Here is a 27757-nt window from a genome sequence, read left to right on the forward strand (position 1 = left end):
CTGGCAGTTTGTAGGTACCTTTGTCTCTTTGTCATGGTCTGGAGTGGAGGCTGTTCAACAATTATATATTTACATGTTCCCATACTTTGTTTGGGTGTCCACACACTTTTGTCATGTAGTGTGTGTCGGCATAATTGGCAGATATGCAAATAGAAACTGCAGCACATAATTATTCCTACAACGAGTGCATATGAGTGTAATGTTTTTACATATAGAGTGTTTAATAATGTGATGGGAGATGGTGTTTTATTTTAAATGATCTTAAATAATCTTTTGAACTTTTTGGCATCACATAGATGTTTGATTTGAATGAATGATTTAAGGTAATACTTATAATTACAGTTCTTTCATGTTGTGTAGAATAATAATCTTCTCGTTAGAGCCTGATTTACAAATGATTTATGATGAAATGTACAATATAAACTGTGTGAAGGATTTACTCAATAAAATCACAACTTAATACTTAACTTGATATAAAGAATGGCTGTTTATTAAGACAATTCTCCACGTTTCAGTAACACAATGACACATGCAGTGTCAAATTCATAGTAAATTAATTAATTTGGGTCTTTTTAGTCATATATCTCCCTGCACTGTGACTTTTTTTTTTTAAGTTGTCATGTTTTGTCCTTTTTTACACACCCCAGCTGCGGAGGGTTTTTTACCCCGTTTGTGGCAATTCCAGTGAAGTGATTTTTGTTTATGTGTGGCATATAGTTTCATTTTATTACACGTTCAAATGTGTATTCAATTATTTTTATTTCCATCTTTTAGTGACACGGGGTGGCTTTTATTCTGAAGTGTTTCCGGTCAAAACAGCTCTTTAACGTGGACGTTTATTTTTTTATTGTCCGCCGCTCCTCTGAAAACACGAGACGTCTCTCGGACACGAAGCGTTAAAAACAGCCGCGTCGTCGCCTCTCGCTGTCCGGTAAGTGACGTCACGTCGTTACTGTCGTTGTTTTTTATTTATCGGTAACGTTAGCCTCAGCGCGGCTAACCGCTAGCTGCGCTGATGCTAACCGGTGACCGTTAGAAAGTGAGGCAAACTTCAAAATAAAAGCCGTAGCTAGATGACAAACTGGATTTAAGAAAATAAAAGCCTCTAATAGAAAACACATTTTTGAACGCTTCTAACGTTTGTCTATTAGTAAACTGCACATATTATTATTATTTTTATTATATTATATTTTATAATAAGCAAACGCTTGTATATATATATTATATATATATATATATATAATATATATACTATTCAGAGACAGTTTCTCTGCATATTTGTGTGCGTTAATTTGTCGAGGGTTTATTTAATCTATTTTAGTAGTCTCTAAATGTACTGCTTATTCTACCCTAAGGTAGATAGATATCAGTAAACATACATTAAAATTAACCTGAATTTAAATTAAAACCTGTTCTAAGAATTTATCAAATAGAAAACTATATAAAAGTAAATATATTTATATAATATTATATATATATATATATCTATATATTTTTTTTTTTTTTTTTTTTTTGGCCGTAGAAAAGAAGTGGTAGAAGTAGAAGGTCCTCTGCAATTTGGTCATAATGCAAACATACATTAAACATACATTAGAATTAAACTATAACACTGAGATGATCAAATTTAAAGTGTCAGAGAAATGAAACATTTGTAGCAAAATTACATATATTATTATAAAATAATTATAATAACACATATTATTTGCATATTGCATATACATTGCTAATATTGAATTAATATTACTAATATTTTACTACATATTAGGTGATTCAGTTTTGTGTTTTGGTTTGGTAACATTAAAAAAAAAGAAGCTGAAAAATATTTTTGTAAACATGTTGTGCTTTTATTTTGAAGGGCTCCGTTACCGTTCCCGTGCCCGCATCGCAGCAGCTTGACGCAGCTGTTTTGAAAACAGCGAGCAGCTGAGCACTGCGGTGTTTCTGGGCAGCATCACCACACTGACTGACTGACTGCTCGGACTTGTCTCGGCTTTCCTCGACGACTCTTCGCCTCTTTCTGTCTTTTTAACATCAGTTCATTTCTCACACATCTCCAGGGATTTTCTACAGAAACAGAACCACTCAATGACAGCCTCTCTCGCCCGGTGGGAGGACAGCTGGTGCGGGGACAACATCGGGAGGGGAGGAGGAGGAGGGGGTGATGCCCTTGACTTGGAGAGGAGGAGTTAGGAGGAGGAGAGGGGTGGTGGTGGTTGGGGGTGCTGGCATCATCTAATGCACCGAGAGAGCATTTTAACTGTGTGATTTTCAGGGATGTGGCGCATGTTCTGCAAGTTCATTCCATCCCTCCTGCAGCAGCAACAGCAGAGGAAGCCATCGAGTGGAAATGTGCATCTGCAGGGAGTCCTGGCCCTGGAGCTCCGCTGGTCAAGCTGAGGAGGCCTGAGCGAGTCTCTGAGCTCCGGATTAGATGTTCGCTGAAGGCAAATGTGCACGACAAGATAAACAAACCCAGAGGCTGTGCTGCAGATAAGCAGAAGCTGTGAGTCCACCCTCTCTTTGGTTGACATTTTTTTTGGGCCTGTTTGTGTGCCAGACTGTATTTGTGGGAGTAGATGTTCTTATTAATAATAAATGTAATGGGCAGCAGCCCCTGAACTGTGAATGTAGGCTTGGATCTGGGGCGGCTCATTCTTCTATAACTCCTAAAAAAAAAAGGTGGGTTTGACTGGAAATGATGGCCGACCACGAGGAAGCAGAGTTGTCCGAGTCCCTTCAGAAGGAGGACGGGTTTTCCAGCGAGCAGGAGGAGTCCGGCACAAACTTCAAATCTAAGAGTTTGCCTGTTTTAAACGAAGAGGCGCCTCAAGAGGAAACCTTGCTGGCTAGTTCTGTGCGGATGTCCATAACAGCAGAAGAGAGCGCAGAGTTTATCCAACTCCCGGCCAAGACCGAGTCCTTTCAGGCAGAGTCCCCGACGAGAACGAACTACCAGCCCAAACCGGGGAAGTCGGCGCTGAACAGGCCGAGCTCGTACATGGAGAACACGGAGATCCGCAGGAGTAAAAACATGGCGAGGAGGAAGCCCCCGGGGTTTTTCGCTTCCAGGCTAGCTCGGATCCGGCTGCCCAGCAGGAAGTACCTGGGCGTCATCTTACAGGACTCTCGCTGTTTCCTGTTCTGCATGTGCTACCTGACGTTCATCCAGTCGCTCATGGTGTCAGGCTACCTCAGCAGCGTCATCACCACCATAGAGAAGAGGTACAGCCTGAGGAGCTCCGAATCCGGCCTCCTCGTCAGCTGTTTCGACATAGGGAGCCTCCTAGTGGTCGTCTTTATCAGCTACTTCGGTGGACGGGGCCAGAGGCCTCGTTGGCTGGCGGTTGGCGGGGTGTTCATCGCCGTGGGCGCAGCACTCTTCTCCTTACCTCACTTCATCTCACCGGCCTACCAGATCCAGGAGGTCAACTCGTCCTCCGGCAACATGGGCCTGTGCATGAACAGCAACGCCAGCGGCAGGGACCGCGTCGACATCACGTCCTGTCCCAGAGACCAGGAGGGCAACGAGCACAACCTGTACGTGGCGCTGTTCGTCATCGCTCAGATCCTGGTGGGCATGGGATCAACGCCCATCTACACGCTGGGACCCACCTACCTGGACGACAACGTCAAGAAGGAGAATGCCTCGCTGTATCTAGGTAAGAGTTTGTGGACGTGAGATGTGATGTGATGTGACCTCTGCAGCAGCTGATGTCATTGAGGAGTCATTACTACCTCATTTAAATATGACTCAGCTTGGCTTGAATGAAAACGACATGTTTGGGTAGCAGTGACTTCATGTTCTGTAATCTTTGGTCGAATCAGTCGACGTTCACATCCAGCATCCAAAGAACGACCCCAGAATACAATGTTCATATTGGTAAACGCTGACAGTTGCAGTTCCTCATGTTCAGAAAGCCCAGCAGAACTGAAGTAAATATATGTTCAGGTATTCTCTAGGGAAGAGCGGTCACCAGCCTTTTGTGGTTCCACCTCACTTTAGTTTTAAGCCAAGCAAGAACTTAAAGAAACTTTAAAAAATCCAAGTCATGCAAGTTTCCACAACGTGTCGGACTGAAAATATCTGCCAACCCAACCAGGTGTGTTGGTACCATCAAGCCAGAAACACACAAACAGAGAAATGACTCAGCAGACCACAGATCAACCACGGTTTTTTGTCACAATCTCAGAATTCAGTTTTAAATATCAAACATTATAATCAGCCACATCGTACCAACTCCTGACTTTGGCCGTATTCAGATGGGATCAGTCGCTGCAGTGAATCGCCACAGGATTGTGCGCTTTTCCAAAAGTTTGATCCTGCTCGACTTTTCCGCCACAGCCAAAACGGACTAGCGTTGATCAAATGATGGGAAAACCTGCATTTTCCCTGCAGTGCCAGATTCTGTTGAGTTTTGTGGTTACAAAACAATCAGATATAAGTATTCTGATGGACACTGAAGCGATCAGCTGTTTACATCGATCACTCTCAATGAATTATTGTGATTTTAAAGGATTTAAACGATTTAGGCGTCTTTATTTGCAGAATATGGCATAATTTAGATATAATGTTAGCTATGCTGACTAATGCCAACTAGGCCGTACTACTAGGAAGGAAAGCTTGAGGAGACTACATCGTTAGATGGCACTCAATCCAACACCGGTCCTTTAAGACCATTCATTTGCATTGCACTTTATTTCATTTGCATAAACTATGGATGTTGTGTCAGTTACAAGAGATAGGGTGGATGGAGAAGTGTCAAATAACCATTAACAGCTACTACTACTACAGGCACATTATATGTTTAAAGTAAAGTTCTACAAAGGGAAGAGAATCATTTGAACAAACTATTCAAATATTTAAAAGCTCAAACTAAATATGAACATGCTTATAGGAACACCCTTATCCAGAGATCTCTACATGCAGCATGCGTGGGGAATGAATCACGATATAATACATTTTTAGTCATATTTTAGAGATGAAGTCACTCAGAGGGTCCTAAATTTTGCTGTATCTAGCAATAAAGTTGCAGATTAATTTTCTGTTGATCAAACATAGTTCTTATGTCTGATGTTGATGCAAACTTTTAGGAGTCCAGTCTGATGTAACAGAAGGTGTGTGATATTTACAGATGATCTTAAAGTTGAATATCAAATGTCAAATATTAAAAAAGACAATAAACATCACTGGATAACTTCAGATAAAACTACAAACATCACACATTTGCAACTAACTAAGTGGCCAAAAGTATGCAAACCCATAATGTGATTGTTGAGCACGTCACTCAAAAACTATGAGCCTTAATCTGCTGCTGTAACAGCCCCTGGTCTTAGCGAAAGGCTTTTCACCAGATGTTGAACCTGGCTGCAGGGATTTGCTCCCTCTCAGTCACAAGAGCATTAGTGAGGTCCATGCCACGCCGATGCTTTGCGCAGGCCGGTCAGGTCATTTCTTGATGGACCTGGCTTTGCACACGGGGGCATTGTCATAATCAAACACAGACTAAGTTTGAAGCATGCTGTTGTCTAAAATATGATAATCTGCAGCCCAAAGATACACTAATCAGGCTCTGTCAGCGGCTGTAGATAATGTACGCCTGCATGTACATTTAGCATTTGGCAGCAGGAAGTTGAAAACGACAATCGAGTTCCTGCGGTGCCCGTATTTGCCACTGCCATGGCCTACATGTCAGATTCTTGCTCCAGATTGTTCCGTGGCCAAATCAACTGTGTGACCTTCAAAATGCTCCCCCGTTCCTGTTCTCTTTCACATGCTTCCCCAGAAGTTCTCGCCCCAGTGGACTCAAACAAGGTAAAGCCTAATTAAACCAACAAATGAGAGCTGGGTTATGAAAGAGAGTAGGGCAGGCGGAGGGATGAGGGGAAGGTCTTATGTGCATTCCTGCCGTCGGGGGGTGGAAAAAAGTAGAAATAAAGTCCCACAGACGCTTGGATCTGATCCAAGCCTTTTTCTTCTTAAAACAACCAGAGTAGCAAAGATAGAGAGACGCTTTGATCAGTGGAGCAGCTGGTTGGTGGTACGATGTCACCTGCTGGAGAGTGAAATCTGACTGGACACTTTACAGGTTATACAAGTTTAAAAATGTACCCCCTTTGGCTGCAACTCCAAGTCCAATTTCTTCCCATATACAGTACACTCTATAGGCAAACGTTCATCAACATCACTCCTGTATGTCACATTAAAATAATCTGGACCTGAAATAGTGTTGGAAGTGAAATTTCTAAAAGTTAAGTAGCCAGAGTGGTGCAATTAATCCAGTGACTTGCCAAACGCTGTTGAGTATTTGTGGAACAGCCAGTCGGTGGTACAGGATTACCTGCGGGGCTCTGGGAAGCATGGACGAGCGCCAAAAATGATTTTAACAACTTCTTAATCATAAGAAAGCTCAAGAAAAAATACAAAAGATCCGGCTGTAGTTTTCTTCTTCATAACGTCCGACTGTCGTCATAAATTAAAGAAGCAGTTCCTCAGACTTGACTCATCATGGTTAGTACGACCTGGTGGAAACAGTTTTACAGCTTTAACAAGCCTGACAAATGAACCCTGATGGTGATGATGGTGATGGGGCATCCGTTTGATATCTCAGCCTTTCCTGCTTTTTTATGACCCACTCAATCGTTAACTGACTTTGACTTTTATCAAAGCACCTCTTAACATTTTTTTTTCTTTGGTTTTCCTGCACTGACAATTTATTGTGGAGGAATTTTAACATCTAATCTGTATGAATAAAAACTTTAATCAAGCTCAGCCAGTAAAAATGGTCTTTAGTTGTTGTGGTTGTTGTTGTTGTTGTTGTTGGCCATAACTCTTTCTGCTCCACCAGCCACTTTGGCAAGCGACCAAAAAAGTGTTTGTCTGGCAAGACCCACTCGACCAGTAAACTTTGGTATTCAGTTGCTTTGGTGACTGCTGAATGAAGACGTTTGTTTGCTGGCCTTAACAGTTTACGGTCAGCAACGGCAGAGCAGAAACATGCTGGTGTGGTCGGTTAATTTAATGGCAGCTGACAGCTTCTCCAGTCCCTGGAATGAGGACACCGTCCATTTAAAGAAAACATCAGAGTTCAGTCCAGTATCCTGAAAAGACAAGCCAGCAAAGTCCAGCTGGCTCCAGATTTAACTATCTCCCACTCTTTTGTCTGAAATGTTCAGTGTGTCTTATATTGACCATGAAGTGTGCATAAAGGGCTGACTGTTACAGATAGGCCTCTTATGCTACTTAGCCTACTTAGGTTATTATGTTAGAGGCAGAACATGAGATGAGCGGAGACAGATGATGTCTTGTAAATCTGCAGCTGTACTGTGGATTCAGCAGGAACGCCATCCAGATAGACTACCGCCGTATTCATTTAGACTGATGCTTTATCACTGCAGACACTTTTAAAACACGGATTGATCAAGCACTCGCAAAAGCAGCAGCAGAATTTCCTGGCATGGACTCAGACTGAAATCAATGTTCAGCATTTGTCTGGTTAATCCTTCATCAGATCAAAGGTGTCTCCTGGTTTATGTCGGCTGCTAATGGAGATAAACGGCCAAGTGGGATGCAGATTTAAACTTCGGTTTCTAGTGAATCTTGAGTCAGACGGCCATGCCCGCTGGGAGCGAGGCCAGCCAGCCCAGCAGCAACACAATGCAACATATTCCGTTTGGACAGTGGGTCAAAGATGGTGTCTATTATTCCTGGTTATTTGTTATTAAACTGGGATTCCAACAAGACCGTTGATGTTAATACTGCTATTAGTGGTGGTAACTATTGCTAAACCACATGGTCAGAACTATGTGGACCCCTGACCATTGCACCCAGAGCACTGATCTGCTGCTCCACCCTTCTGATTTCAGTCTTTCCACCAGATTTTGGAACCTTGCTGCAGGACTTTGCTCCCGTTCAGCCTCAGTGAGGGCCAACTCTGATGTTGGATGAGAAGATCTGGCATGCAGTCAATGTTCCGGTTCATCGAAAAGGCTAAATTCCGCTGGACACGGATGCGACGTGTTCTAGTCAATGTTTCAGAAGCGTCCTAGAAGCAACTCTCTGCCCGGCTCTGCCGTGAATACGTAGCTGTTTCTATTTTTTAACGGACACCGTGAGCAGCCCACGTCGAGCTGGACAGAAGTCAGATATAGAAAGGCAGAGAATCCTGTCACTTTTCAAAATAAAACATCCTGTAAAACTTCCGATCCCCACAGCCAAAACTGAAAAAATCTTTACATATTTCGAAGCACATAAACCAACTGAGGTGGGTTGCAGATACTGGTATTGAAAATACGCAGGTTATAGATGGTTTGGGTGTTAAATCTGGCCTAATTTATGGCCTTGCTGTGATGTTTTGTGCTGGTATGGTTTCAGCATACTTGCTGTCTCCTGTAGAACAAACATTCTGGTTCATTTTGGCCTTGCTGCTTTGCTTTGCGTTAGCCTACTTATGAGATCATGCCCAAAGGCGTAACAGACATCCATTAGAATAATTCAGCACAATATTGCTTTGTAACCCCAATAAGAGACGCTCTGTTTGGCTCCCATGCCGCGGTGCTGCCACTTGAAATATTAATGTGCCAGCTCAGAGACGCAATATGGTCCTCACCAAGTTTAACAGAGCCAGTTTGTGTTTGGCATGCTTTCTCATGTTACAGAGCTGCTCGTCATGCGACCTCGGATCTGTGGTTTTTGTCAGTTAATGGACGACTGTGGGTTGTCATCCATGTTCCATGAGCTTTGTCTTTAGTACTGTGTAAATTTCACCAACATCTCTGTCAATATATTTGATGGATTTTGGCGTTTTTCTCGTTCCAGCATAGGAAGATGACTTACCTGATCTAAATCCTGTGTACAAAGCTCTGATTTGTTGGTTGGTTGGACGGCAGTGAAGAGCTCTGAAACAAGAGATTCTCAAATCTAAAGCTGTCATGTGGCGTGTGTGGTTGCACTGTGCAACATTATAGATCATGAGAAACGATGGTAAAATAGAGTCTGCCTTGAAAAACAGTGAACCACTTTCTACTTCATTATCAATAAATCAATCAATTGTCTAAATTAGTTGAGAAAAACTCAAAGATAATCGATAAGACAGTTGATGAACAATAAATCTAAAATAAAAACCATCTGCTAATCCTTTCTCACAGGTCAGAGATTGCAAACGGAGCACTCACACTGTCATAAATAGACACTGAAGAGCTTCAGATGTTCTCTAGAGCCTCGCGTCCACTCTCCTGCTCCAAACCACACGGCAGCAAAACGTCATGAGGTTTGGTTATCATGTTTCCTGGTTTATCAGGGAACCGCTCGTGCTCACGAGTATCGATCGAGCCATGGTCGGCAAAGGGGGGAGAAGAGCGTGAATGGAAACGTCTTTACGGCTTTTATCAGCCAGTGTGATAGACAAAGTGCTGAACAGTTAAAGCAAGGCAGAGTTAGTGGTTCAGCACCTGCTGGGGTCACTAGCAGCATGTTGGATTCATCAACAATAATTTCAATAACTGATTGTTTATGCATTGATCCAGCAAAAACACCAAACCTTAAAGAATATTAAATTATTCTCAGGCTGCTGGTCTGTCGGTTCAGGTTTGTTTACCTTTTTAATGTGACTAAAAGATGTTTAAAAGTATAAAATTAAATTAATGTGCAATATGTAGTCCTTGCAGTAAATTGGATATCGAGGCATTCCATTGATGTCTCCCAACTAAGATGGACTCATTCATACGTTGTTGGTTGCTGTACAAGATGCAAACCGCTCCAAGGTGCTGCAGCCTTTGGGAGCAATTTGCTGTTCAATGTTTTGCTCAAGGACACTTCAACATGCAGACTGAGGAGCTGGGGATCAAACCACCAATCATCTGATTAGTGGCTGACCAGCTCTGACAACAGGGATATTCCTCCTGCAGTTACACGTCCTGATGGTTTGTGTCTCTACTGTAGTGTCATAGGTTTGCTGCTGGTTCAGGCTTATGTAGATCAGTAACACAATAACACCAATAGTGTTTTTTGACCTGTAATATGTTTCCTGTTGTGTTTCAGAGGAAGTCAAATATCATCTCATCTCTGTATTTTGGATTTGCAGAAACTGACTGTCAGGCTTAACCCACAGAGCTCAAACTGAAATGCACTGAGAGCAGTTGGTGAGGTCTGTGTCACTACAGCCAAATACATTGCAATAAGAAAATGAACCACATCATGCCATTTAACAAGTCGTGAACATTTGTGAGCTTTCGTGGTTGGTTAATGAAACATCTGGTGGTCTGGCTGTAACACTTACAGACCTTCCACTTCTTCTTCCTCTCTGAACGAGTCATTAACATGTATGCTGTACTTCCTTCCTTAAACGTTTCAAACATAAAAGTCTGCTTCTTGTGTGTCGCTTCCTTTCTGGGATTGTGATGCCAAATCTTGTTTTTATTACCTATGAATGTTAAGCTGTAGATTGATCAGCAGCGTTTTAAACTCAGGTTCAGCAGCAGTTCTGATGGCGGCGCTGGCAGCCCGTTGGGAAGTTGTAAAGAGGTGGTGCTGTGTCAGCAGGTTGCCGTGACAACGCCGTGCACCCCCCTCTTCATAACATTTCATTGTGTCCTCTCCCCTCTTTCATCTCGCCACGGTCCGGCCCGGCCCGGCCTCAGCTGTGTCCGTCCAACTGTCGGTCGGTCTGTCTCCTCAAACACTACGTCACATGGCTCCTCTCTGTGTGTCCGGGACGAAGAAATGCAGCTTCAGTCAGAAATGAACTAATTTACCAACTGACAAAATCGACTCGGCAGCTCGGATCCCGATTTATGTTTTTGATTTATGTGAAATGGATCGAGAGCGTACAAGCTTTTTGCTTGTTGATTGAGGCTCACGGTAGTTTCAAAATTACATTTTACATTTTGTTTGTGCACTCACGGAGCCTTTTCCCTTTAATTTACAGCTGCCATCAATCTCTCTTTTTACTGGCTGTGTTATGATGTGTGTCGCTGGCGGCCCAGCAGGTCCACACTCATGTAATCAGGACTGTAGAGAGCTGGACTGCAGATGGTTTTTGTTAGAGAAGCACCTGAGTGGGCTCTCTGCACACTCACACTGTGTGTGATGGTGATCAATCAACACTAGAGTGCCCATAATCACAGTTAAGAACCCCGCTGAGCGTATTATAACATACGAGAGTATTACAATCCATTCAACGCATTATTGTAATAAAAGGTTGCCTCTCCGTTATGTGCACACATAAAAGAGTATAACCGTTAATTAGCTATCTGCTCACTAGCAGAGCTGGTGTTGCAGCTGACTCACAGACTGTGTCTTAAACCAGATCTGACCAGATCAGACTGCTCGGCTGAGTCTGCCCGTTGTATAACAGACGACATACCGTATTAAAAGGCACACTTCACTTCAGCAGTGATGGCAGATCTGCAGGGACCAGGATACATTACATGTCAGATGATGGTTCTGCTGTAAGTCGACCACGAGACGTGTTAAACCTGACCAACGTTGGCTTTGAGAAGACACGTACAGAGATGATGTCAACAATCACGTGTGTTCCTGCCGTCATTTTGTTTTGGTGTTTGTTTTTTTATTTTGCTCGCAATGATCGCGTTGACATGTCTGATGTTTCAAGACACACTAATGATGTATCCGGTCATAAAACATCTTTCAGACTCTAATAATGCGGTACGTGGCCCGGTGGCTGGGGAACGCTGTCAAAACATCCTGACTATTCTGTCTGTGGTGTTTCATGATCAGAGATGTATAAAGTACTGGAGTAAAGGAGTGGAGTAGAAGTACAAGTGCTATATCAAAAAACTGACTTGAGTAGAAGTTGAAGTGTTCTTTAAACACCATACTTAAGTAAAAGTACTAAAGTATTCAAAATGTTTTGTACTTAAGTATTGCAAGTAGAAGTATGTAAAAAATTGCTACTCAAGTACTGAAAGTAAAAGTACAAGTACAAGTACTGTTGTTTATATTATTTCAAATATTATTAAGGCACAACTTCTAATGTTACAGTGTTACAATGTTCATGGTAGAGTTCTGTGATTTCCCTACAATAGTAACAAGTAACGATTCAGCACATGAAAAATGTATCGGAGTAAAATCAAATATATGTAGTGCAGTAAATGTGGAAGTTACTGTAGTACACATACTGCATTTTAGTACTTAAGTACAGTACTTAAGTGGTTCCACTTCGTTACTATACATCTCTGTTCATGAAGCATCCGTGCACCAGGTAAACACAAACCCCTGACCCCGTCTGATCAACGCCACTGATGAAAGTCCAGCTTGTCCTAGTCCTCTCTCAGTTAGCAGTAGTTTTTTTTTTGTCCCACATATTTTGCATTTCTGGATCATATACTTGTTTTAAAGAAGCCTAACACAAGCTGCAGACAGTATCAGGCCTCAGGCTGCGGATTGGTGGATTTACTGGATAAATGGGAGGAAGTCGTGGCCCGCTTTCGGTAAACAGGTTGAAAATGCAGAGCGGAGATCGACGGGGACGACGAGGCTGAAAATCAGTTTACTTTGATGCCACAAGAAGATTTGCCTCCATCAGCACTTCCTCCATCGCTCTGTCGCTTCTGACTTCCTCCTCTCATCCTGTCCTAGTTCCCTTATCATCGCTTTCTCTCTTTTCATTTGATAGTTCTTTGTCTCATCTCTCTTGCGTTTCATTCTACTTGTCTCTTCTACTCTGTCTCTTTCACTCGGGTCCACAGACGTTGTCAAACCGGACGTAGTCTCCGTGACGTCACCCACAGGTTTCTGTTCTAGTTATAGCACAGAAGTTTGTTGCTTGCCCTCGTCATGTTGTGTGCATCGACTCTGTGAACATTTGCAACCTACCCATGACAACGTTACCCAGTAGGCGATGCGAGGGTGGATGCCGCCCCCCTTCTCTCCACCCTCTAGTAGCGGAGAGAGTGCAGGGGCAGAGGTGGTTGTTTAGTTGAATATGTTGTGTATGTCTGCCTGACTCATCGATCGTTTATCTGACTGAAGTTTGGGCAAGTTAGAATTTGAATTATCAGCAGCTGAACTGCGCCGTGTGTTGATAAATGCATGGCGCTGTCAGTCATACTGAAGGAGCAGCAGATGAATTTGTCATTTCTGTCTCGCTCCGCTGATCGTTTCGTTCTGGATCTATAATATCACTTCTATAAATCCTCTTTTCTATACTCCACCTTCATGATTAATGATAAGTAGCAAACATAGCGGACTCTGTTTCTTGTAATGTTCTATAATGTATTAGAGTAACTGTTGCCTGATTAATTATGCAGTTATTTCACATTCACTTGAATATATTTGCATAAAGGTAGTTTTTTTTATTTAACAAAAGAATCACAATACACAATCTCTTTCCCCGAAATTTACTTCAAACATTTTTCCATCTCTCGTCGTCGGTCTTTCATTTTTCTCACTTTCTCTCCGGCCTCTCACGTGTCATCGTTGCCCAGCCGTCTGTTCATGTTTTGTTTTTTTATCCGCCTGCCGATGGTCGGCATCACGTTGCATAATGTGGGCAGTCCGCCAGCTGAGGGTTTTCCCTCTTCTCCTGCTAGATAAAGGATTAATCCTTGATGCCGCTGGCTGGGTCCCCTTGGAAAAGCCCAAGCCCTCAATCCTGACGCTGTTATCATCCCGAGCTCTGGCTATCCCAGTCAGATGATGTAAGAGAAAATCTGAAAATATGCGTCTGTGAAGACGAGTAACTGCGGTACACACACTGATGCTGACATGTGGAATATTTTAGACTCACATTACATGTATTTATCAGGTCAAATCAGCCTCCAGCGTCACAAATGATTGCAGATTTACTGTGTTTATTTCAATGTAAAGTTCATATTTTTGAGGTTTGATTTGATCTTTCAAATTAAAAATAGATATAATAGACATGAGCCAGGGAAAAAGTTATGAATTTTATTCTTTTGTTATATTTTATAAGTTATGAATCATTAAAATAATCATCAAATGAATAGACAATGAAAATAAAGTTGATCAAATAGATCATGTGATGTAATTTGGGGGGAATTTAACCTCTAGTTTCAGTCAGTTTTCTAAATAGTCGATGCGCTTGTCGTCTTATTGATGAACGTTGGCGATCGAACTAAGCGAGACGCCCTTGAAACGACGGCCGACATGAACCCAGAGCTCCCAGTTTGTTCCCAGGACAGTTAGATAACGTTCGGTCGGGTCCAGTGCCTGGTCCAGCTTTGAGTTTTTAAGTCACGCCACCAGATTCCTGTGTTTACTTTCAACTTTAGCCAAAGACTTTAAGATGTTAATTCCCTCTAATTGGAGAAATCTTATTCTCAAGCCTCGAGCAAGCCCCTTATTACACGGTCATATGATCTGCACACATGACCCCCCACACACATGGCCTTTTGTACCCCGCTCTTAATGCTAGATTAGTTCGATTCAAAGCGTTGCATAAGGGTTAAAGTTAGGCGCCGAGTTTGGATCATTGCCATCTAGTAGTTCTGATCAGACGATCCGAGACGGTCCCGGAGAGTGACATAGGGACGAAAAATCACTGTTTGTGTTTCCCTTATAACTTTTCAATAGACAATAAAAAGTGAGTAAAAGTTTGGAGCAAAAAGTCAGACTGAAAAGTTTGAGCTGTGAAAGTGGGTCAAGCAGCCATGCTGGCAGGTTATTCTGAGTCTATACTGACCAATCAGGTGACAGACAAAGTAGCTTTAGAGCTTAGTATAAATAAAACATTGAATTAAAATCAAATCTGCTGGTTTATGTTTTAATTTTTTTTGTATCAATCCAGAGTTCAGGTCCAAGTGAAGGCTCATTAAAACTGCTTTAATTCATATTTCCCTCATGGTCCAGATTACAGACAAATATGACCAAATTCTGCAGCCTTTTCACCTCTTTTAGCTCATATTTCTGGTGTAAATGTACATTAACTTCACAGCGTCAGGCGGCTCTGTGCAGACAAACAGTCAGAGTTGGTGGAGACCAAACCAGAGCAAACAGCAGAGTGTGTTTATCCAGCAGGCAAAAAACACGACTCCAGAAATGAATCCCATGTTGCTCTTTGTGTCTGCTGGATGTGAAACAAGGCAGACACTAATATTTGCTTTGTGTGCTATTCTCATCTTCTTTTTGCTCCTCTCCTCAGCCATCATGTACGTGATGGGAGCACTGGGTCCAGCGGCCGGTTACCTGCTGGGAGGAGTCCTCATCGGCTTTTACGTGGACCCTAAGACCGTCGTCAACATCGATCAGAGCGACCCCCGCTTCATCGGAAACTGGTGAGAACAATCAGGCTGTGTAATACCTAGTTTGGACATTATGATGATTTTCAGCTTCACTGTCACCAATGAGCCACGCTGGGTGACACGTTTCTTCATCACCGTGAACACACGCGTTGTACTTTATCTCGACTCGATGCCACAATCCACCAAACGTGGATTAATCTGCAGCTGAAAATAGTTCCTCACGTCTGTTCAGACACTACATTCAGTGGCTGCAGGAACCAATGTCAAAGTCAGAAAGTACTCTGAGTACGTTGAGGGATTTGTTGACAGAAGCAAAAGCCAAAATCTTCCAAGTTGCTCAGTGTGACAGCGCTACATGAAGAACATTCACAGATTGAGGATAGATCGGGAAGTCATCCTAATGATCTGACACTTTACGCCACCTTTGGATGCTCATGTTGGTCAGTACTGCGACTGCATACCGAGCTTTGATTAAAGGTCCAGTGTGTAGGATTTAGTGGCATCTAGTGGTGGTTTGTCCGTTCTGGGCTACTGTAGACATATGGCAGTTGAACATAGTAACAAACACATAAAGATTCTTATTTCCAGGTGATTAAACACTGAAGAAAACAGAGCTGTGAATATTATATTCCACTTCTGCCATTTTCTGTAAATAGAGCCCTCATAATTTCGACAAACAAATTTGGATTCTTATTTTCCCGTCGTGGTGGACGTCTGAAAACATCCTGGGCTAATCTAACATGAACAGAGACGTTCCTCTCGCTGTAATGCTGCTCCTCTCGTTTCTGTGCTGAGCGACAGAGCGACTCCGGAGATAACTGCAATCACTAAAAACAGTCGTCCACATTTGGACTCAGGAAGCTTCACTGCAGCGCCGCATTACATAAGATGCATGTTTGCTCTTTGGGCGAAGTTTTTGTGATCTTGCATCCATCTGTAAATCTGTTTGAGATGCAGTTAGTCATCTATTTACAGCTCTCGGTGATGCCGTCCTCGAGCTCACAGCATAACCAGTGACTCACTATCCAACAGCCGCGGGCGTCCTACGTGAATTATAGGTGATGATAGCAGGAAGAGGACGGATGAGTGTACCAGTGGATTTGCTCAAGCCTGACTCTAATTCATTTATTTATTTACGTGGCACGCAGATAAACTGATGCCGACTCCAGACTGATCTTCGATAGAGCGCAGATTAAAGTGTCTCCTCCATGACTGACTCAGCTGAGTTCACGGATGTATTCTCCCTCGTCTGTGCAGGTGGAGCGGCTTCCTGCTGTGCGCCGTGGCCATGCTGCTCGTCATCTTCCCCATGTTCACCTTCCCCAAGAAGCTGCCGCCCCGACACAAGAAGAAGAAGAGGAGGAAAAAGCTGAGCCTGGACGACATGTCCAGCGACGACGACGTCCTCAAGGAGAAGAGCAACAACAACAAGAGCCAGGCGGTCACCTCGTCCATGGGCTTCGGGAAGGACATCAAAGGTACCGGAAAACACTGACGTGACGGCTGATGATGTCAGTGATGATGTCAGCTTAAACGTCAATGTTGATTAAAGTTTAGATGAAGTCGAACTGCAACGATTAGACGATTTGTTGATTAATCTGGAGCCATTTTAATAATTAATTGGTTTCCCGAGTCCTGTACACTAAACTGGAAACTTGTGATCTGAATATTTTGGGATTTTTGGGTTGGACATGTCTGACAAACCGACCAATAATCATCAGATTAAACGATTACGACGTGTGATTTAAATCTAATTATCTCAGCTGTCAGTGAGATGTTTGCTTCTCTTCTTTCAGACCTGCCCAAAGCAGCAGTGAGGATCCTCAGCAACGTGACCTTCCTGTTCGTCAGCCTGTCCTACACGGCAGAGAGCGCCATAGTCACGGCGTTCATCACCTTCATCCCAAAGTTCATCGAGTCTCAGTTTGGCATCCCGGCCTCCAGCGCCAGCATCTACACCGGTGAGCGTCTTTGCCGGGCCTCGTGTTTCCTGCACTTACTGCTCTCTTTAAACTCTCAGATTTGGGAGGGAGTCGAGACAAAACTGTCCTCCTCCTCCTCCTCCTCCTTCTTCTCTGAGCTGCCCTTTAATATCTCCGCAGGATGCAGACAGACCAGAATATTCATACAAACACCCAGGACTTTAATTTCAGCGCCGCTCTGCTCTGCTCGGCTGGTTTTATCTCGGAGCAGAGCAGCAGAGGCTGTCTGCCCGGAGCTGCAAGCCAACGCGCATTAATAATAAAGAAACTGCTGGTCTTCAAATGAAAGGGGCACCTGGGACACGGAGCACTGAGTGCAGCACACACACACACATATGTATACAAGCACAAATGCACTTCACACACACACAGTCCCACGCTTCAGCACACGCATAAACGCTTAAACAGGCGAGATGAAACATTTTAACATGTTATTGTTGGTGTGGGTACTTCTTTAGCTGAAGCTCAGTGTGACGATGCAAAGCTTCAGGACGGGTTAAGGCTGGAAAAATGAGCAGTTATACGACGTGTTGTCCGAGCTCGATGGAAATCAGAAGTTTCTATCTGCATGGCCACACTGGAAGGGACGGAGACGGCGTCTCTCTTAGTCTTACACTCAGGTGTTCACACAAAAACTGCCACAAATAGTTTGTGTGAAGAAAGCGAAGGGGAGAGTGTGAGAGTCAGCCTGTGAAGTCGCGGCCTGAAGCGGGTGTGAATGTCGGATTGTCTGTTTCGTGAAGATGCAGAAGTCGTCAGCCCTAAACCCCATTCGAAGATGTTCCACCCTCCAACGAGGAGTGCTGACGGAGGACACTGAAACAGCCAGCATACCGAGGATAGACGCTTTTTTTGATTTGGCCTTTTCTTCTGGCACCACACGCGATCTTTAAACTGAACACGATATGACCTCGCTACCAACCTCCGTTAAAAAAAGAGTTTGTAAAACGGCATCATCATCAGAGCCTCCATCATGACTAATGAAAACGCCAATTCTTTGCAGACGATGTGATCCTTCTACAGACTAACTCCTTTCTGTGTTATGTAAGTTAAATGGCCAGTTGTAGAGGAGTGTAGCGTCGTGTCAAAGAAATCGGTGAAGAGCGTATCTCAAAGATAGAGAGCCACTCAGAGGCGCCTCGCCACCGATAGGTCAAGAACCTGAGAGGAATGTTTGGCTCCTAACGGACGCCCTCTTTTAGCGCTGCAGGTTATTTTGGTTCTTCTGTAGCCGCTGATAACAAAAGTGTTTCCACGTCTGGAGGTTCATGTGGCGCCTTTGCTTTTCTCTTTAGGTTTGATTGACGTGTTTGCAGATACACAGACGCTAAAATAATAAATATCTGTGTTATTGTCTATTTTTATCTGGCCAACCTTCATTGGAAGTTTGAGATACTACAGGTCATCCAGCTTGTTTTCCTCTGTATGAAATATAAACATACATTTTCTTTGCTCAGTGCACCTCTCACAGGTTTAAATTCAAAATAACTCTCACCGTTTGAAAGAAATGATTCTGATTGCTGGCGTCAAAGGTGCAGCACATCATTAGTCACACCGGCAGGTACAGTGAGTCATCTGAACAAACAAAATTATTTCATCCAACTTAATCTCCACGTGCATATTTTTGGAAACCGTGCAGTAACTCCGTCATCGGTTCGTCCATCCCTGAAGACTGAAATGTTTTAGCGTCGCGTTGCATAACCGTCTCCGTCGTAGGTGGAGCGGGCTGATTAAAACTGACACTCATACATATTTTCATATTTTACCGACCTCTAACAGGTGAAATCAAAATATTCCTTGGACTTGTGTAGGTGACAGTTTGGTATCCACTGCTGCTGGGTCTCTGTGGGGTCCCTCACAGTTTTCTGAGGAGCTGTTATGAAGCTCAGTGTGACGTGGATCATCAGCTAACCTGAGGCGGACTGAATGAAGCCTGGTGCTCAAACAAGCCATCTTAATCCCACGTTTAAATGAACATGATCGACTGTGATATTGATATTTGTGCTTATAGAAAACAAACAGCCAGCCTCCGGGGCTGTCAGTATTTATTTTTGGGCAGCTTTTATTGTGCTGCGTGCACGACCTGCAGAAAATGTCCTGGATGTTGCGGCTGCAGTCTCGAGTTAAAGAGGTAGAAGAGTAATTAAACAACAGAGCCGATGGGTGAAAAATCAGGTAGTCCTAGAGCTAGTCCATCAAAACAGGTCTTCATCTGTTGTTTGACCAGACGGCGTGTTAATATCAGTGAGACAGGAGTGATCATGGTCTCAGAGACTGGTTGCAAAGCTGCACAGGACAGGACATTATCTAACACCTACTGAGAGGCTCCACCACCTTCAGGGGCCACCCACACTAAAAAAAATGCAAGGCTGGCTGGAGGAGGCTGTTGTTGCGATTGCTGCATTTTCTTTGAGTGTCTCATCACTGAGGAGAAAGACACGGACAGTTTATAGCTGATTCAGTTTGTTAAAGTGCTCGGCTGTGGCTTTTTCTGTGATGAGACTAGCACCATCATTAAACTGTATATTAGTTCATGTATGTCTTCTAATATGTGCCTCCACCCCCCAGGTGTGATCATCGTGCCCAGCGCCGGCGTGGGGATCGTCCTGGGCGGCTACATCATCAAGAAGCTGAAGCTGGGAGCTCGCGAGTCGGCCAAGCTGGCCATGATCTGCAGCGGAGTCTCCCTGCTCTGCTTCTCCACGCTGTTCATCGTGGGCTGCGAGAGCATCAACCTGGGAGGGATCAACATCCCCTACACCACCGGGTGAGGAGGGGAAGCTGGGAGGGTGGAGGGGGAGCGGGCGGGTTGTCACGCATCGCTGCTGACGAGGAAGAACGACGGCACTGCGGAGTCGATGCTGTCTGTTCTGCGTCGAGCGCTCGGTGTGTCGGTTTCCACAGCGATGTGATGGTGTAGGACGCACTCAGAGCATAAAGGAGAGCGGGAAGGTGGAGAACAAGCAGACACGCTGTGAAGACACCCACAGAGAAAAACACTGAATTATGAAAGAGGCTGAAGGACCTTGGTGACCGCTGCAGCGTCATCTCCACATTAATAGTCTGTTTCTCCCACTGCTTTTCTTTTGTTTGTCTCTTTCTCCGTCTGTCGTTACCTGATGGATGTCCTCTCTTAAACAAGTCCTGCTGTGGACAGGGTCACCCAGAAAAATGTAGTTTAGCCACGTTAAAAAAAATCAATGTATATTTACGTGTACGCTATATTAAAGGACCACTCACCCTCCTGTTCCAAATATGAGACAGTCTCATTCTAAGGTAACAAAAACATAACTGTTCTTATTATTAGGTAATTATACGCTGATTAAACACGTTATGTAAATAAAGCCCCCTAAATCTGACACAAGGGACCTTTAACGAACATTTTCCCCGTTTTCTTTTTGCCGTCGGACAGTCGACCGAGTCTGATTTCAGTCTGATCTCTCAACTCTGTGATAAATACAGTGAGATGCCAAAGACAAAAGTCTGTCTGACATCTGACGGCGAGGTTAACTGCAGCTGACACACTGACTATGCATAAATACCTCACAGCATAGTTTCACATTGGTCATCGAAATATTAAAAAACTGATAAATATTTCCACTAACAATCGTTTTTATTATGTTTTCTTCAGCGAAATGTGAGAAATGCCACAAATTAAACTGAAGGAGACGCCGTGGACTGTCGGTGTATTTTATATTTTGGGTCGAGACAGAAGAAGCAAATAAACCATCAGGACACGATCACATCTTGGCATTAAAGCAGCTTTCACTGTCATAATCAAAGTCTGACAGACTGCAGACTGCTGTCACGGCTGACACAAAGACAGAAGTACCCATCTGTGATTCTTTTAATGGTCACTGATATTTATTTATTTATTTATGTAATTTTCACCTTTGACGTGGGGTCCCTCCTCTCTCGGGGCTCGTTGTGACTCCCTGAAAGCTTTCAGACGTTTGCTGACTACGTTTTTTTGGCCTCTCTCGTATTAAATCATTTCCCCTGCGTTTCTTTTTTTTTTTTTTTTAATCACCCCATCTGTGGCCGGTGTCGGGGAGGAAGCGCGTGTTCAGATTGGTGCAGGATAACGAGCCAGTGAACGGAGGCGTTTTCTTTCGGACGCAGCGTCCCTGAGAGCGATTACATGGCAACCATGGAAAACGTCCAAGGACAGCTTGGAAGAGACGATCTCTGGCTGACCGCCCTCTTTTATTCTCTCTCTCTCTTTCTCTCTCGTGTTTCTCCCTCTTGTCTTTTATATTTTCCTCCATCAGTCTGTCTGCCCTTCCCTCCTCTCTTCATCTTCAGTTCTAGTTAATGTTCTTTTTGTTCTTTCGGTATCCTCTTTGTCTAAAATCTCTCATCCATCGACCTTTCTCCATCATCCTCTAATCTCTCCTCATCATCGTCCTTTTCTGTCCGCCTTCATCCATCACTTCACTTTCCATTTCCAACTCTTCTTTATCGCGTCTCATCTTCACTCGTTTCCTCTTTTATCAACCGTCTTTCCACGTTTCCTTCCCTCTTTACTTAATCAGTGAAGACTAAGAACATTTAATTCTTTAATGTTATAGATAAACTTGTGGAATATTGTTCTCAGCCGGGCAGTGTCGCTCGCTTGGTCTGCTTGTGCATTTGAAGTGAGGTTGTCCACTTGAGGCTGGCTCCAGAAGTGAGTCAGTCTCCATAAGTCCCCATGTCCAAATGTCCAACTTCACAGCAGAAATAAACATGTTTACAGCCTGGTACAAAAAACAGTTTTGGTCTCTGTAGCTAATTTCCCCGTTCATGACAACTGTACTGAGGGTGAATTTATATACAACTCACCTGTTCACATTATATTAAGGCTTATGCAGGATTAAGAGCGTGGACCCTTCAAACACTGTAAATCAAATTCAGGATCTAAAGAGCCGCTGTGAATTTTCTCTCTGCAGGCCGACTCTCACCATGACCCAGAGGAACCTGACCGGAGGTTGTAACGTGAACTGCGGTTGTAAAATCCACGAGTACGCTCCGGTGTGCGGCTCCGATGGCATCACGTACTTTAACCCCTGCCTGGCCGGCTGCAGCAGCGTGGCCAACGACAGCACCGGGGTAAGAGACACAGACAAGCTAATGCAGTCACATCTGTGATCAGTGATAAAAACTTCTTGCACATCTCGCCTCCAGATCCGTAACTACTCCGACTGCGCCTGCGTCCAGAGCCGGCAGGTCATCACGCCGTCGTCCAGCGGTCAGGGCAGCAACCAGCTGCAGCTCGTCATCGTCAAGACCTACCTGAACGAGAACGGCTACGCCGTGTCGGGGAAGTGCGACCGCACCTGCAGCACCCTCATCCCCTTCCTCATCTTCCTCTTCATCGTCACGCTCATCACCGCCTGCGCTCAGCCCTCCGCCATCATCGTCACGCTCAGGTACAGACTGTAAAACTCACTCACTGAATCCATTTGACTTTCTAAAGATGTCTTCAAAGTTTTAAATTTGAGTTGGTGTCTAGCAGCAGAAACTCTTTAACTCAGTTCGTACCTCTTCACCGTCCTCTTGGAGACTTTTGTCTGAACTTTTATGAAAAATTCTTGTTGAACTTCCTGCATTATCTGTCCAATCTGTATTTGTTTGGATTTACATCCCCAAACTGTAGAATCTGTTTGTGATTATGGCGTCTTTAAAGCTGTTCTGACAGCATAAATGTATATTTCAAGAAATATTAGACAACACTGCTGGAAACTGGCACGCTTCTCGATTTATTTTCCTATGTATGCTTTTCTTGTCGAATGCTCATCCACAACAAGAACAAAACCTACAACTACAACGACCTCTTACTGCCGCATGTTGAGCAGAGACAAGAAGAAAAAACCAGAAGGAAATTCTTGACAGACGAGACGAGTTGTCGCCACAATATCTGACTGTCAGCGTCATAGTTGTATCGTGAAGGTTTTAAAATTATTTATTTTCAGTCATTGTTGTCGTTCTTGGTGTGGACGCCCCTTCATACATGATAACCACGTTTACAGTTAAAGGTGATAAATGTTTTTGATGCCTGGTCATTTTTATGTTTTGTATTCGAGTTTCAGTTTGAATGTTTCCCGTATCCTTTTATTGCTCGATGTGGTAAATCCCATTCATGTTGCTGCCTTCCTCTGTCCTGACCTCCCTGTGTGGTTTTGTGTGTTGCAGGTCCGTAGCGGAGCAGGAGAGGCCGTTCGCACTGGGCATGCAGTTTGTTCTCCTCAGGACTCTCGGTGAGTAGAAACATCAAGCGACTCATTTTATTTTCACCAGATCTGCCTGGTCTGAATTAAACGGTAGAATATGAGCGGTCAGTCGAGTCGTACGCAGGACGAGAGCGTCAGCTAAACGCATCGATCGTGAGCGCAGTGCTCGTCCTGTGACTGCTGAGCAATCAGCTGATTTAGTGCAAGGAAACAAGATGTCGTGTGTTTGATGCCTCAGCATCACCGCGCTCCTGAACGAGGACGTCAGTTGGATTTGATGTTCACAAAGCTGCTGTCAGTATGAATCAGAGGCAGGTGGAGTTTGATAGACGTGAGCAGGGAGGGCAAGAAAAGATTGTTTGCATCATGGGAAATGTAGTATCCAGTGTTTTCCTCTCCTCACTTCCTCTCTTCTGCACTCAGCTTACATCCCGACACCCATCTACTTTGGCGCCGTCATCGACACCACCTGCATGTTGTGGCAGCAGGACTGCGGCGTCCACGGCTCCTGCTGGGAGTACGACGTCACCTCCCTGCGCTTCGTCTACTTCGGCCTCGCCGCCAGCCTCAAGTTCCTCGGCTTCCTCTTCATCTTCCTCACCTGGTACTCCATCAAGTACAAGGAGGAGCGGGTGGAGCGCTGGCTCAAGCGCCACCTGTCGCCCGTCGACACCGTGGGCAGCCTCGTCTGCCACCCGGGCGGCCACAAGGGCCACGCCCGCACCCGCTCCTGCCCCGTCAACATCCCCCGAACCGACCCCAACGCTTTGCCCGCCAACGGCCCGCTGCGTGCCGGCGCCTTGAACCGTGGCGTCAGCACCCAGAGTTGTCCCGGCAACGAGCTTAAAGCAATAACTCCTCCCCCTCCGGCCACGGCGACGCCTGCACCGCCGTCACCGCCGCCTGCGCCAGCCCGTTCGCTGGAACACGTCTCAGTCCGAGTCTGAGATTCAGAAAGGGGGGGTGGGCGATGAGGCAGGTCTCACCCACTGACATGTCTTTTATTTTGAAATCAGCTGGATTTCAGCCGCTGTCGAAAGCACCAATCATCACGTGGAGGTCCTGCTCTCATCTCATAACACTCAAAGAACGTCCAGAGCTGAATGTTCGGACGGTGACCGACCAGCCTCTGACTCCAAAAATCTGCTTGGCTGGTGAAAACGTTCAAAGCCGGCCCGGTGTTTTCTTTGTGATCCACCAGCCGCTGCAACGAGCAGACAAAAGGCTGAGCTTCAACACTTTGGATGGAGGTAGAGTTCACCGCTCTGAAAAAAACACCCACCTGCCCTCCCCCCCTCACCTCACCTCACCTCGGCAATATGTGCCTTCTGCCACCACCTCACCTGTACAGTCCACGCTGCCACGCCGGACGCCGGAAAAAAAGAGTCACCTGAACAGATACCTCAGCTTCGCCGATCCTGCGGCTTTCCCTTCACGTCACGTGTGCGTGCTTCTTCTTCTTCTTCTTCATCCGTGTTTTTTGTTTGCCCCGCTTTGTTTTCCCGGACACGGCATATCAGCGCTCTCACAAGGGGAAAGAAGACACAAAAAAAAAACACCCTATGGAAATGTGACACACTACAAAAGTGTTTAGAATTGGAAACCGATGGCATGGTGCTATGTGAAAAAAATAATGTGTAGTGTCCTTTTTGTTTTTGTTCGTTTTAGTCGTTTTTAGGGGTTAGAAACGTTTTAAAGTGGACGACGGTCACTGGGCTACGCAGCTTGGCACGCACAGAACGCATTCCTGTCCGATGCGAGGCCTTTTGTCGCTCCCCTGACACAATGACACGTAGTATTACCGCTGGGAGTCGGATTGTTTTGGCTTTCGCCAGCTCCGTACAATGCATCCATACATCCGAGCCGTTTCCCTCCTGATAAGTGGTTTAACCCTGAAAAGAGCTGGATCAGCATTCTTCTTTCCTCCTGACCGCATTACTCGGTCGGACGAGTCACCGGGTTCCTCCACACGTCTGGAAGGTTTTTTTTTCCGAGGTTGGACTTCTCTGATATTCTTGACAAACTGTATTTCTGAGTATTTAACAGGCTCGTCGAGAGATACAGCCAATCATTTACAAACAGCAACACTGAAACACGTAGGCAGAAGTAGTCGACCGTCACGTAGAGGTCATCGTATAATCGTCGATTCTTTGTCAGCTCCAGAGATGAAAGCTGGATCCTGGGTGGAAAGTTAGTTTCTCACCCCGGCATCATGTTGGATTAATTGTTAAACAGTAGTCCCAATGATTTATGGGTAAATGACCTTAATGCCTGAAAGAATTTGCAGGGTTTTTTTCCCTTTCGCCACATGCCAAGACCGCCAAGGCCGACAGTTTGGAGAAGCAAAAAGAAGGCGACAAATTTAGAAATGTAACAAAATCACTGGTAATGTACAAAAAGACGCAGCTAATGATTGTTTTCTCTCTGTGACGTCTTCAAATGTCCAAAATCCAGAAACAGAAAAACATTTAAGAAGCTTCATAGATCGATTATCAAAAAAAAAAAACGTTTCTGTCACTTAATCGCTGATCAGCTCAGCTCAGATCAGTTCCTCCGTAATTAACGTGCAGAATAATCGCACCGCGGTCACTTTCACGACGTCGAGGTTCGTTCTTCACCTTTTGAGAAAAGCAGCTGTTGGCGTTCAGCTTCGGTCGTATCACAGTCACACGTGCGATCGAAAGTTCTGAGGTGAGATTGTTTTGCCGACTCCGAGCTTGTAAACGTCGAGAAACGACTCGAAACTGCTCGATAAATCCTGTTTTAAGATCTTTAGGGCTCGATTAGGCGACGTCACACCAAAGGAAACACGTGCGTAAAGAAAACAGGGAGAAATTAAACTTTAAAATTTTTCATTAGCAACATTTTTAATTATCTTAATTCTAAAATTAGTTAGCTGGTAAAATAGTGAAAGTTTGAGATTTAGCAGCACGTGGAAGCGAAGAAATGCCAAACTGATTCGAGTTTTATAACGAACTGAAACTCTAGTTGTGAAATTGAACCGCTGCTGAAGACTTGATGTGGAGACGAGCACTTTGAAAACCCGTTTGTGTTCCTGTGGTGTGAAATGTGCAGAGCTCACTCGATGTTTCGACAAGTCACCGATCTAATCTGAGACTTAATTTGACGTAATTAAATCAGCTTTTTTTAAATAACTGCATGTTTGAACATTAAATATTCACCGGTGGTTCGATTTCACAGTTTGAACAAACAAGAATTATTAAGGTGATTTTCTTCCACTGTGGCTGAGGGCGTGAAATGTTTTGATAATCTATGAATTCATGTGACATTTTAAAGGGTTAGTCCGAGAACACAGTAACACAGTTTGCATTTCACGACACCTTCAAGCCGTTTTATTTCTCAAAGAGCTTCAGACCTCAATGAAGACACACACACACACACACACACACACACACACACACACAGGATGCAGTAGACACGAGCTGTCCTCTGAGGACACCTGCTGACTCGATATGGAACAGCAGGAGAGAACGACGTGCAGTCAGTGTTTTTACATTTGAGACTTCATCATCAGTTCATCTGCTGATTGTTTTATGGATTAATGGTTGATGTCAAAAGTCCCGAGGGTCAAGTCAAGTCTTTTTTTGTTTCTCCTGTCCTGAGCCGGTTCATGAACGTCTCAGGTGTAGTTCAAACTGGAAAACCCAGCAGGTCATCGACAAACTTCTTGGACGCCATCGAAACACGACGAATCAACACAACAGACTTTGTGCCAGTCTCATTCTAAACTAATCAAAACATGGATCGTTATTTTCAGGCGATTAAACACTAATGAAAACATGAGTTATGAACATTATATTCCATCTAATCATACTCAGCTGTTGAATAAACACTAAATAATCCTCATCGCTGCTGAAATCTACATTATGTTTTATAAATGTTTATAAATATATTCCAAACTTCAATATTTTCCACTCTAACAATTATTCTCTATCGATTAATCTGTTTTTTTTTCTCAAAAATATTTAATTTACTTTAAGTCAGAATCTGACTGAGCGCTCGACAGTTTCATCGTGGATTAAAGATCTGTTCACGTCTACGCTCGTTTTATGTCACATCTCACAAACTAGATGTTTAATGTTTTTAAAGATCTTTGTGATCGTCACATGACCTGCCGGGTTTCTCAGACTTCAGTTTGCGAGTCTTAAATGTAAAACAAACATTTTAAGATGAGACGAACAGGAACCGCTGTTTTTAACGAAGATGAAGAAATCGAGAGTTGTTGTTTTTTGTCGTATCTAGATGAACTCTGAAGGAAAGAGGAGAGTCATCGTACATAACCGCTCTGACAGTCGGAGAGAAAAATATGAGGGACACAAAAAA

The 27757-nt window shown here is 44.1% G+C and overlaps 1 protein-coding gene across 3 annotated transcripts; it reads left to right on the plus strand.

Annotated features, from left to right (window-relative positions):
- Positions 1–819: 819 nt before the first annotated feature.
- On the plus strand, positions 820–27757 carry LOC104936955 (solute carrier organic anion transporter family member 5A1). Of its 3 annotated transcripts, XM_027288756.1 has the most exons (11): positions 820–931; positions 1856–2503; positions 2680–3659; positions 15120–15252; positions 16477–16697; positions 17016–17180; positions 19770–19968; positions 22133–22292; positions 22368–22612; positions 23376–23440; positions 23837–27757. In XM_027288756.1, the coding sequence occupies exons 3-11, from the start codon at positions 2696–2698 to the stop codon at positions 24358–24360; spliced, it is 2676 nt and encodes an 891-aa protein (XP_027144557.1). In that variant the 5' UTR covers positions 820–931; positions 1856–2503; positions 2680–2695; the 3' UTR covers positions 24361–27757. The 3 variants fall into 3 exon arrangements, with proteins under 3 accessions (XP_027144557.1, XP_027144553.1, XP_027144563.1); XM_027288752.1 differs by having other exon boundaries at positions 2058–3659; XM_027288762.1 differs by having other exon boundaries at positions 2273–3659.

The sequence above is a fragment of the Larimichthys crocea genome, chromosome II, assembly GCF_000972845.2.
Source record: "Larimichthys crocea isolate SSNF chromosome II, L_crocea_2.0, whole genome shotgun sequence".
Taxonomy (NCBI): Eukaryota; Metazoa; Chordata; class Actinopteri; family Sciaenidae; genus Larimichthys; species Larimichthys crocea.